The sequence below is a fragment of the Megalobrama amblycephala genome, linkage group LG8, assembly GCF_018812025.1.
Source record: "Megalobrama amblycephala isolate DHTTF-2021 linkage group LG8, ASM1881202v1, whole genome shotgun sequence".
NCBI lineage: Eukaryota > Metazoa > Chordata > Actinopteri > Cypriniformes > Xenocyprididae > Megalobrama > Megalobrama amblycephala.
In genome coordinates, this window is record NC_063051.1 from 13,247,945 (window position 1) to 13,259,955 (window position 12,011).

The following is a 12,011-nucleotide window of genomic DNA, read 5'->3' on the forward strand; positions in this document are numbered from 1 at the left end:
ATAGGCTATTTTTTTTTCTGAGTGGTTACAGTGTCTAAAAGAGAAAGAGGCAGTCTGCTGTCATGTATTCAGTGTCTGGCGTACATTTGGGGGAGGGGGCTCACTGGAAAACAAGGATGTGAATTCATAACGCTGCGAACCAGGAAGACGGACACCATGCATCCAGCAAACTTCAGTTTCGGTGTGTGAACAGTATCTGCGCTTTCTCTTTGAATTAAAGTAATGGATTAAACTGTTAAAACCGAAAATATTAAACGCGGACTACACCCCCCTCCCTTTAAACAAAGGTCAAAGTTCACAGGAAGCTGGGGGGCTGCCATTTTTCCCCCTGCTAACATGTTAGATGCTAAAAAGGCGAGGAGTGGTGGTCGCTGCTGAGTGCTTCTGTTTATTGGGTGTTTGCCATCCGTTTGTGTTCGTCTACCTCTTCCGTCGTATGCGTTAGGCTCGGTTGTTGAATGAAGGCGGCATGGAGAGGACAGAACAGCCGTGGAATTCCTCCTACACGTACCAGGTGAGCAAACACAGCGCCGAGATGCTACACAACCTCAACAGCCAGAGAAAAGATGGAGGCAGGTTTTGTGATGTTATCTTGCGCGTCGGAGAGGAGAGCTTCCCCGCGCACAAAGCGGTGTTGGCCGCGTGCAGCGAGTATTTCGAGTCGGTGTTCAGCTGTCAGACGGAAGACGAGGGCCAAGGTAAGGAGCTGGAGATGCACACGATCAGCCCCAAAGTTTTCCGAGACATCCTGGACTTCGCGTACACCTCCAAGATCGTGGTGCGCCTGGAGTGCTTCCCGGAGCTGATGACCGCGGCGAAGTTTCTGCTCATGCGATCTGTCATCGAGATCTGTCAGGAGGTCATCAAACAATCCAACGTGCAGATCCTCGTGCCTCCGTCTCGAGGAGGCGAGCACAGCCTGTTCAGGGCCGCGGAGCAGCTGTCATACCCCCTGCCCGTGGACATGTCAAACGGGAGCGTGTCCAACGGCGCCGTGTTTACCGACAACAATGACAGCGACAGTGCCGATCCGACGCAGCCGAGAAACAGCTCGCAGCCGGCCGCTCCCGGCGCACAAGCGGCCGATCACTTAGCGGTTTCCCCGTTGGAGTTTCCCAGCAGCCACCTCAACAGCGACGGCTCCAAGCGAGGCAGAGGGAGACCTAAAAAAGAGCCCACAACAGTGCCGATCTCCTACAATAATAGCGCTGCTCAAAACGAAGACGAGGGCATTTTCTCGTGCGGGGTTTGTGGCAAGATTTTTCCCGACGACGTGCAGTTGAGAAACCACGAGACTCAGCACGGGACGTTCACCGGCGGTGTGAGCTCCGGAGCGGAGCTGGTTGCAGTGGACGGACCGACGATGATCACTCATTCCCAGGCGAGGTTTCAGGAAAACGGACTGCCGACGGACAACCGTAAACGCGAGAGGACGAGACGACACGTCGCGTGTGATCTATGCGGGAAGGTCTTCCGAGACGTCTACCATCTGAACCGGCACAAGCTGTCACATTCGGGCGAGAAACCGTATGCGTGCCCGGTGTGCGGGCTGCGCTTCAAACGCAAGGATAGGATGTCTTACCATGTGCGGTCTCACGACGGCTCGGTGGGTAAGCCCTATGTCTGTCAAAGCTGCGGGAAGGGTTTCTCCAGGTGAGTACAGTCATTTATTGGTACGTTTGTTTAAAAATACCATCATTTATATTTGTGTCTTCATAAATGGTTTGTGGTGTTTTTGTAGGCCAGACCATCTGAATGGGCATATTAAACAGGTGCACACCACAGAGAGACCTCACAAGTGTCAGGTGAGAAATACTGAACTTTATTGTTTTCTCATTTATTTTTATGTTCTAAAATGGTATGGCTTTCTTTCATCCATGGAACAGAAAAGGTGAATTTCTGGATTATATCCCAGCCACTCTTTTCCATGTAGCCTAAGGATTGACTGAGGACTGCGGATGTCAAGCTCCAAAACGACAAAAAGCACCATAAAATAAAAACAATGTGGTCCATATAACTTATGAAGCCAGATGATAGCTTAATATTTTTTTTGATAAACGGACCAAAATTTTAATTATAGTATTTTTTTTTTTTATGTGAATAATTTGCCCTAGCTTGCTTTGAGACCTGAACCTATCTTTCATTTCAGTGAATCAGTTGAACCAGTTTACAAATCTGGTCTGTTATTCATTCTGGTCTGTTATTCATTCACAAATATGATTGTTCAGGTTCTCAAGTTCATTTAACTTAAAGTCATATGCAAGCTACAGCAGGTTTACAAGGATGAAATGGTTGCATGTCACCTCTTTTGGTGTTTGTTTGGAGCATACACACGACGGCGAGGCCAATTGTAATCCGATTAAAGGGATAGTTCACCAAAAAATGAAAATTCTGTCATCATTAACTTGCACTCAGGTTGTTCCAAACCTATATAAATTCCTTTGTATCTACACAAAAGAAGATATTTGGAAGAATGTTTGTAACCAGGCAGATCTCACCCCCTATTTACCTTCATAGTATGTTTTTTCCTGCTATGGTAGTCAATATCTTCCTTTGTTTACAGCAGAAGAAATTTATACAGGTTGGAACAACTTGAGGGGGAGTAAGTGATGACAGAATTTTCCTTCTGGGTGAACTATTCCTTTAACATGTATAAGTTACATGCTGGACGAAGCCAAAGTACAGTTGAATTATTGAAGTCTGATAGTTCAACTGATAGCTCAGTCTGACTGAAATACTTTTTTTTTTTTTTTTGCATGTAAACACTGATGGGCACAGTGGGTAGCAACTTGCTGCAGAAAATGATAATCAGTAAATAATGACCTAAAATTGTCATGAAACGGAAATTGCGATCATCTTTTCTATCCTACTGTGATGTATCCCAGTGAAATGGCTTCTTGAACAAGGAAAAAATGTAGGGTGGGACTTGATTTTGTCCATTGGACATTTATTGGATTTGTCATTTACAAATTACTGTTTTCGTGTAAGTTATGGATTATTGGCCAGTCCTTTTCCCTTGGCACATCATCAGAGAAGAGATGTTGTTGCGAGGGGGAGGGGGAGTAAATCGATTCAAGATTACATGAAAGAGCACATGAAAAAATAAGATGTTCATAAAAATAAGAAATGTTCATGGTGACTTAAAATTTTTGTAATATAATCAAAAGACTTGTTTTGGAGCTTGACAGCCAAGGTCTCATTCGTGTTCATTTTATGGACAAGAGTGGCCAGGAAATTCTTTATCTTAAATTTCTGTGTTAAACGCAACAAAGAAAGTCACTTTTAGGATGACACGGGAGTAAGAAAATGATGGCAGAAGTATTTGAGTAAATTCCTCCTTTAAATCAATCTTATGGTCACGATAACACTCCCATAAAAACGATCTCTCGGAAAATGCTTATAAACCATATCTTGAAATGTCTCAGATTTGCAACGCATCCTTCGCAACACGAGATCGCCTGAGGTCGCACCTGGCATGCCATGAAGATAAGATACCATGTCAAGTGTGTGGGAAATTCCTCCGGGCTGCCTACATGACCGACCACTTGAAAAAACACAGTGAAGGACCTCATAACTTCTGTGGAATATGCAACAAAGGTACTGGTCAAATATGCATTGAAAATAAAAATTTTTATAAAGATGTTGCTTAAATAAAGTGAAACTTGTGTGTACAAATTACAAAATGTATTGCTACTGACACCATCCTTAGTAAGTTAGTTTAGACTCTCAAAAACTGATTGGCTTATTTATTAATGCAGAAAACTGGGGAAAATGCTCAAGTTTTACATAGTAGTATTGAAAAGGTTTGTGGCTTATAATTTATATTATTCTTCTAAAAATCTGATTAATCAGACTGAGTATTGTTCTGTTTTTTTGTTTTATTGTTTTTATTTGTTTTTCCTACTTGTTCTTCCGATGGTCTCAGGTTTTTCTACTGCCTCCTACTTAAAGGTGCACGTAAAAACGCACCACAGCTCGTCCATGCTCCCTTCCTCTGCAGCACATCAGTTCCCTGAACCACGCACCAACAGACCACAGATGCACAACGGCGCCCCCTACCACTCAGGACGCCAGTGCGCAGTGGAAGGCAAGCTAGCCTCTCCCCACAGCGTCAAATTGTTGCTCGCTCACTTGCTGTCTTTTTCACTGCTGCTTATCAGATGCTGCATCTGCTTGCATATAAACTCACCCGCAAACACAGATTGTAGCGCTGCGCATCTTTCATCTTTATTGCAAAATTACTTTGCAGCAAATCAGGGGTATGTTGTTCAAAATTGGGCCTTTCTGATTTATATTGCACCATCTTTCGGGACTTTTCTTTCAGTGGATAAGAAAGGATGTTTGTGGCTGAAAGCATGGGTAGTGCATCACTTTTGGGGAAAGTTAAGGAAGAGTTTCTCAACTGAGTTTTGTAAAATGGCAACCAAAATGCGCAAACGTAATGATACCTGATTGAGTATTGCATATGTAGGAAGTCCTTGTAGTTTTGCAAGCTTCAGGGTTATTCAGATTATGTAAGCTTCTTCTTAAAGAAAATATTTTATTTGCAGGCAAAACACAAAGGAAACTAAATTAGTTGTCCTTGTTTAAATAAACTGCATTTAGAGAAATAGTTGCAGCCCTATCAATCAGATTTGTCTACTAGTCACTTACATTGCTGCTGACCAATTTAGCATGGCCACATGTCCCATTCTGTGTGTCGCTTACTATCATCTCCATCAAGTGCTGGCATAATGCAAGCGTTATTTGAGCCTTCATTCATGCATGTCCACATATAAGTGCACATGTACACGCTGTGCATTGTTTCTGTGGATTCAATGGACCTTTTTCAAACATTTATTGCCATAAAATCCAGCAGCCTGTGATTGGGGAATATCCTTATTGGACATGATGGGGAACAATATGGTGTCAGTTTTTTTTAAGGACTAAACTGTCCTACAATATTTACGATTCCTTGGTAATTTATTGGTGATGACAAGAATTCTGAAAATTAAATTTTATTCTTGTTTCAACTGGGTTATTGATGTTAAAGGATTAGTCCACTTTTAAATACACTTTTCCTGATAAATTTACTCACCCCCATGTTATCCAAGATGTTCATGTCTTTCTTTCGTCAGTCGAAAAGAAATGAAGGTTTTTGAGGAAAACATTCCAGGATTTTTCTCCTTACAGTGGATTTCAATGGCTACCAACAGATTGAAGGTCAAAATTACAGTTTCAGTGCAGCTTCAAGGGCTTTAAACGATACCAGATGAGTAATAAGGGTCTTATCTAGTGAATCGATCGGTCATTTTCGAAAAAAATACAACCGTTTATGCTTTATAAACAAAATATCGCCTTGAACGTACTTTCCGCTTCCGCATTCTTCATAACGCTTACGCTGAATGTCCTACGCCTTCCCTATTCAAGTTACGGAAAAAAACGAAACTGGCGCCGCGTTCGTTCCGTAAGTAGAATAGGGAAGGCGTAGAACATTCAGCGTAAGCGTTATGAAGAATGCGGAAAGTACGTTCAAGGCGATATTTTGTTTATAAAGCATAAACGGTTGTATTTTTTTCGAAAATGACCGATCGATTCACTAGATAAGACCCTTATTACTCATCTGGTATCGTTTAAAGCCCTTGAAGCTGCACTGAAACTGTAATTTTGACCTTCAATCTGTTGGTAGCCATTGAAATCCACTGTAAGGAGAAAAATCCTGGAATGTTTTCCTCAAAAACCGTCATTTCTTTTCGACTGACGAAAGAAAGACATGAACATCTTGGATGACATGGGGGTGAGTAAATTTATCAGGAAAGGTGTATTTAAAAGTGGACTAATCCTTTAACTATGTAGATTCACTAGAATAGAGAGGGAGATTTATTTATTTTTATACATTTTTTTTGATCTTGTAATACAAGCTTTAAGGTTTTGGCAGTTGATATACGAAAACTAATGCAGAAATACATCAGAAAGGCATCATTAACTTTACATCAGTGCAGAATTGTCATTACAGTATCACTCCAACAGTATCATTGAGCTGCTGGCTTGGCATGTAATGAAAGAAAAAGATTCATTCATATTTATTTTTGTCATTTTAGCTTTGAACAAAACAATTTTCACAATTTCTGAACTGATGTGAAGCTAGTGGTCATCTGACTGTATTGACTACGAATTGTCCCCCTTGGCCTCTCTGTCTTTTCCTCTATCCCTTACCTCTTGGGGCGGTTACTGGCGGTGTAGACCTTTGCACCAGTCGCCGACTCCTGGTTACCTTTCCTGAGACAGAGGGGTCTTTTCGGGGGCTAACTGGGCCAGTTCTACCCCAGCCTGTGCCTCCGGCCCTGGGCCTGCAGCCTGAGCTGCTCCTGGGCAAGCCAGGTCCAACTCCCTATTTCTGGGAGTGCCGCTCTTCTGGAGCACCAGGGTTTCCACTTCATGGGCCTCTTACAGGTCAGTACGTGCTGTTAGGAGGGTGGCAATGTGGTGAGCTAAAGAACTGTGGATGACTGGATGTTAAAACTGATAAGCTTGGTGCAAATATCTGCAAAGTATGGTTGACTTTATTAGTAACATATTGGTCTGATTTCATTTCTTACCTAATAATTGGCTTTGTCTGTATTTTGCTCATGCTTTTTGTCTGGTGGTCCTCAGTGCTGCTTGATTTTCATTTGTTTGCCTTAACAGCACCCACTTCTGACCTCTTGTCTATAATTTGTACTTTAGAAGAACTGGACTGCATTTAATCTTAGTAGGGTGCATAAAATGTACTGTATCTGACTGGAATTTGAAATGCAAGTCAAAAATGGTACAGTGGAGTTAGAGAGAACTCTAGAGCCTTGGTACTCAACTTGTTGCTTATAAGACTTTAATGACCTAGTTAGCTAGTTCAGGCTAAATTTCATTAACACGCATGTGGAAAAAGTTAAGCTCCGATCATTCGGAGCGGAGTAGAGTTGGGACTCAATTTTTCATGGTTGTTGATTGGAATGGGGAAAGTGAGTATGTCTAATTTGTGGTAATGAAATCTCAGAGTTTTTAAAGGGATAGTTCACCCAAAAAGAACATTCTGTCATCATATACTCACCCTCACATTGTTCCAAACTGTATGACTTTCTATCTTTTGTAGAACGTAAAATATATTTTGAGAAATTTCTCAGTGTTTTTCTTGTCCATGCAGCGAAAGTCAGTGGGCTCCAATGTTGTTTGGTTCCCGGTTTTGCTAAATATCATCTTTTGTGTTCCAAAGAAGAAAGAAACTCATACAGGTTTGGAATGACATATGGTGAGCAATTGATGACAGAATTTTAATTTTGGGGTGAATTATCCCTTTAAGATCAATTTAAATTGACACTATAAAATTCAGTATGCATTCAGATGGCATTATTGAAAACAAAAGGAATTTGTCTTTTTTGCTCCTGAACTAAGGTTTAGTGCCACTGCTCTAGAGCCTAGAGGTACTAGGTGGACTGAAATATTAAGATATTATTGAATCTGTAAATTATTGTACAAAATAGGATGCAATTTCCCTTATTACAGAAAGTATAACGGCACAAAAGCTGCAACATAATGATCAGTAATAGATAGCCAATCTGTTTTTGAACACATGTAGTTGTGGTCATGAAGGTTCAGGTATAAAGGAAATATTTTTATTTTTAGACATGTTGCTTAATGTGAGGCTCCTTCTCTCTTCCTATATTTCTCTCTGTCCCCCTCCTTCCCTGATATCCCCTTCCCCACTCTGTGTTTACCTCAGACGGGCAGGAGAATGCTGGGAAATGCCCCCATCAGGATTCTGATGGATCGGATGCAGTTTTTGGTGACCTCTCCAATGGAACGGACCTCAAGGCTGAACACAAAGTTGAGGGAGAAGAAATGGAGGTGACATCTTTCATCTTCAACGGCCAACCTGAAGACGCAGTAACCTCGCCAGGGGGATCCAAAGACATTCAAAAAACAGACCACGAAAAGAAGTTTGCCTGCGGCGAATGCGGCCAGACCTTCCGCACAAAGTCTTACCTCAACAAGCACCATCACCGGGTTCATAAGAAACGCGCTGCAGCCAGCTCCGGTCTCGGTGATCTCGGCTCACCCTTTTCCCCCCAACAGAATATGTCACTTCTCGAATCCTTTGGCTTTCAGATCGTCCAATCAGCCTTTGCCTCTTCACTAGTGGACTCTGAGATGGGCAGCAGTGGAATGGGTTTAGGGGAGAAATGACCCCTTTGAAATGCAAACATTTCTTATAACCTTATTGGACAACCAAACTTTTGATAACTGCGAGTTTAGTCTGTTGTTTCATTCTCCTTGACGCCATATGTAGACTACTTTTGTTTTGCCTTTTTTTGTTTGTTTTGCGTTTCTTACTGTTATGTTTGTTATTGTTTTGACTTTGCCATCATGGATGCCATTTTGATTCCATCTTGGTGTGAAGCAGCTAATCTGTTTATTCCACTTTTGACAAATCCTCAATTTCATAGGTCTATCCTGAAAAAAAAAAAAATTCTTACTTTTAACATGTATGTTTATCACGTGTGTCTTTCTGCGCTCCAGATGGGTGGATTGAGGATTATTTTTGCTTTAAAAGACAAACCGATGCCCTAAACATTTTCAGAATGTACCTCTAGGTTATTTGTGTCCAGACTAAAGTTTTTACAATCAGAAAACATTGAGATGGAGTCATTTGTGCAACTGTTGTGCAAACCTACAGCAACTAGTTATAAAACTTAAATGTTTTAGTCTTTTCCTCAATGAATTACTTTGGCAAATATTTAAATGGATTTCTTTTTTTTTTTTTTTTGTGGTTTGTTTCTTTATCATTGATTGTGCGGAGACTGATTGTTTGGGGTCACAAAAAGTATGTCAGTTTTTATTGTCCAACAGGGACCAATTTCAGGTTTCACTGTAAGATATAGCAAGAAGCAAAGAATATATTTTATTAACTTATTGATACCGGTGTCCAAGTCTCCTTTACAAAAAGGTATATATTGAGTTTTGTTGTAACGTGCTATTTTCTTCTTGAATCATGCAGCCGACAGGAGGACAGCATGAGAGTGATGACGAATGTGTGAGTACATGTGTGAATGCTGCAGTCTCTCCAATGTCCTTTATCTCTAGAATGTAATATAAACAGAGGGCTTTCTAATCTTTTTTTAATATATCAAGAGTTTTTCTTAGTTGTTCAGTACATTCCTTCTTAACTTAAAGTCATATACACGATGTGTAACATTCATATATATATATATATATACAACAAATATGTATATATGTATGGCCAATTATGTTAGTTTATGAGAACATAAACTTGTATATAAGAATTTTCCTTGGCCTTGTTGAATGAATGGATTTTTTTCTTTTCCATTTTGGAAGAGTATGTTTTAAGAGAATTGTTTTACGTTGATACTGACAAATCCATACCTTTGTTGTGTCTTTATTATTATGCAAGTAATTGGGTGTGTGTTTGCCTGTTCCTCTTACTCTAAATGCAGTGTTAATGCTGGTTACCTTTCCTATTATTTTACCCTGCAGGTTATTAGTATAATGTACCGTGAACTTATTTGGAGTATTTGGAATGGCAGTTTGTATAATGTTGCAGAGGTGTTGCAAGCGGTCACTCATGATTTATGCTATCAATGACATAATGTACACAATTTTTTTTTTTTTTTTTTTTTTTTTTTCATTGTCATGTGTAGTTGTTCAATCTGAAGCAGACTGATCTGAGCATCGGAAAACCTGCAGGTCCTTGCAGATCATTGCTAATATTAGATCATAAAGTCTGTTAATTGATTTGGAATTTTAAGTTTCTAATAGTAACAATCATTGTCTGCCCAATTAGTGTGATCTGAATATTTGCAGCCCTTATTTATTTACAAATTTGAAGTTGTAGGAAATTGTTCAGTTATTTTTTATTGTTGTTATTTGTTCGTCTTGTATGGTGTTCTGGCTTATTACATCACTGGAAACATTTTTTGTTTGTTTTCTTGCTTGTGTATTTGTATATTTGTATGTTGCAAAGTGCCTTCCCAGTACTGATTGTGAACAGCGATGGGTAGGAAAAATCTGTCATTTAAAGGACCTATCTTATAAAAACCATATACAAACAGAGTTGCATTGACACTTTTGTATAAAGACATGCACATAGAAAAGTGTACATTTGTACATGTTTGGTATTCTACCCTTTTGTTTTCTGACAAATTGTTGTTTCTCTGCAATTTATGTCACAACGTTGATCAATTTTTGGACATTTGGATATAAGCATACTTTTCTATTGATGTTTGTTTTTGTACACTGTTTTTGTGTCTCTGTCTATTTGGTACAGAGATGGGTATAAAATAAAATTGTATTTGAGAATTTTCTTTCTTGTGATGAGCAATTCAGAGCACATAATTGTGTTATTCCAGGTTATTTTGTGGAAAAAGCAGCATGGCTTTGGCAACCTGCGGTGAAAACAATTGTATAGTTTTTCATTATTATATACTTTAATGTTTATGACTGGTGAAATTGATCCAATCATAACATATATATGTATAACTAGGTTATTAAATGAGAATGATTTGGTAAAAAGGTCAAAAAATTAATGGAAAAGCAAAATGATACTACATTTTGCTAAAATTGTGCATACCTTCACAGCAAGCATGAATATTTGCAAAAATTATTGCTGCCGTGATGAGGATTCCAAAGTCAGTTTCCTATTGCTTGTCTGATTGAAACTAACCATACCATATTCTCATTTGATTCAAGTGCAATATTGTATAATGCTGAGCAGCACTCCTTATTTTGAATTGGTTAACTGCTAGCAGTTTATAGAAAATGTGTGCATGAGCATATACTCAGGAAATGCATAAAATCACACACAGTGAGATTTGAAAAGGTGGAAATTGAACTCGTAAGAACAGCAGGGTTGAAGTTCAGAATAAAATAATCAATTTAAATGAATAATTAAACTTAAATAAATTAGAACTTTGTGTGTGAACCAATCAGTTTGCTTAACTGAATGGGATATGATCCAAAAACCAGTGTGGCAAAAGAACGTGAAATTATAAATGAATCTCTCACTCTCAGCACTGCACTCCGAAGTCCAAACCACTTGGAGGAGGTAGACCAGAGGACAAGCGTAAATATTAGCAATGAGAATGAGTACTTACAATTGTTAACCCAAAACCAATCCAACACAAAAGTACTTGGGTTAGACCCAGAGTAAATTTGACATTTTATCTCTTTATTTCCGTTTGTATGAACTTCTAAACTAATTATTTAGCTCATTGACGCCATCTATTGATCATCATGATTGTGTCATTATAACCATTATAATTTTGACACCAGTAGAAAAATGGTCAGTAAGGGAACTTCAGACGGCAAACCATGGCTCAGGTTAAATTGATAACTAAACATTTAAAATACATAATAAGCAACACATAAGCATCAATATATTTAGCAGAATGTGCAGGTTTCTTTGTATGTTTTTTTGACTGTTGCAATTTACCTTAACATGTTAAATAAAACAGGACATCCTATTAAATACAGTGCTGAATATCTTTTTTTTTCTCTCTCAGATAATGGAGAGGAAAAATAAGAAAATGTCAGCCAAATAGAGGATAGAGGGTATAATCAGTGGTGTGAAAGGTGTTGGGAGTGGATGTCATGCCTCTGGCAGAAAACCATTTTTGTCAAAAACACCTGAGAAAGAATTGGTTAATTTATGTTAAATAACAAAAATGTTAAAGCTTCTTTTGTAGAGAGGCTTCCTTTGACAAAGGCAGATATGCTAAATAAATAAGTAAAATAGCTTATGAATATTCAAAAATTAAGGAATTATGGTGTTTTCTAAAACCAAAAACAAAGTTGGTTCAGACCTGAGCATAAGAAAACTTGAAGCCCAAATACACTTAAACACATAGTTGGATACAAACACTGTTGAACACTGCGTTTCAATTCTTTAAATGTTTGTTCTTCTGTTGAATGTTTACTTCCCTAAATTAGTTGAAGTGTTTTGATAATTTCATTGTTAAAAGTGTTTAGGCTATGAATTCACA

At 39.0% G+C, this 12,011-nt stretch overlaps 1 protein-coding gene across 3 annotated transcripts in view; it reads left to right on the forward strand.

Annotated features, from left to right (window-relative positions):
* patz1 (POZ/BTB and AT hook containing zinc finger 1) overlaps nt 1–10,333 on the forward strand; it is a 10,387-nt gene extending 54 nt beyond the window's left edge. Inside the window, exons 1-6 of one of the 3 annotated variants that reach the window (XM_048199465.1) lie at nt 1–1,653; nt 1,742–1,805; nt 3,426–3,597; nt 3,926–4,087; nt 6,223–6,432; nt 7,736–10,333. The exon at nt 1–1,653 is cut by the window's left edge and continues 54 nt beyond it. In XM_048199465.1, coding sequence (XP_048055422.1) covers nt 470–1,653; nt 1,742–1,805; nt 3,426–3,597; nt 3,926–4,087; nt 6,223–6,432; nt 7,736–8,199 — 2,256 coding nt within the window. In that variant the 5' untranslated portion in view covers nt 1–469 and the 3' untranslated portion in view covers nt 8,200–10,333. The remainder of the gene's footprint in view (nt 1,654–1,741; nt 1,806–3,425; nt 3,598–3,925; nt 4,088–6,222; nt 6,433–7,735) is intronic. The other 2 variants (XM_048199466.1, XM_048199467.1) reach the window with 2 other exon arrangements.
* The last annotated feature ends 1,678 nt before the right edge of the window (nt 10,334–12,011 follow it).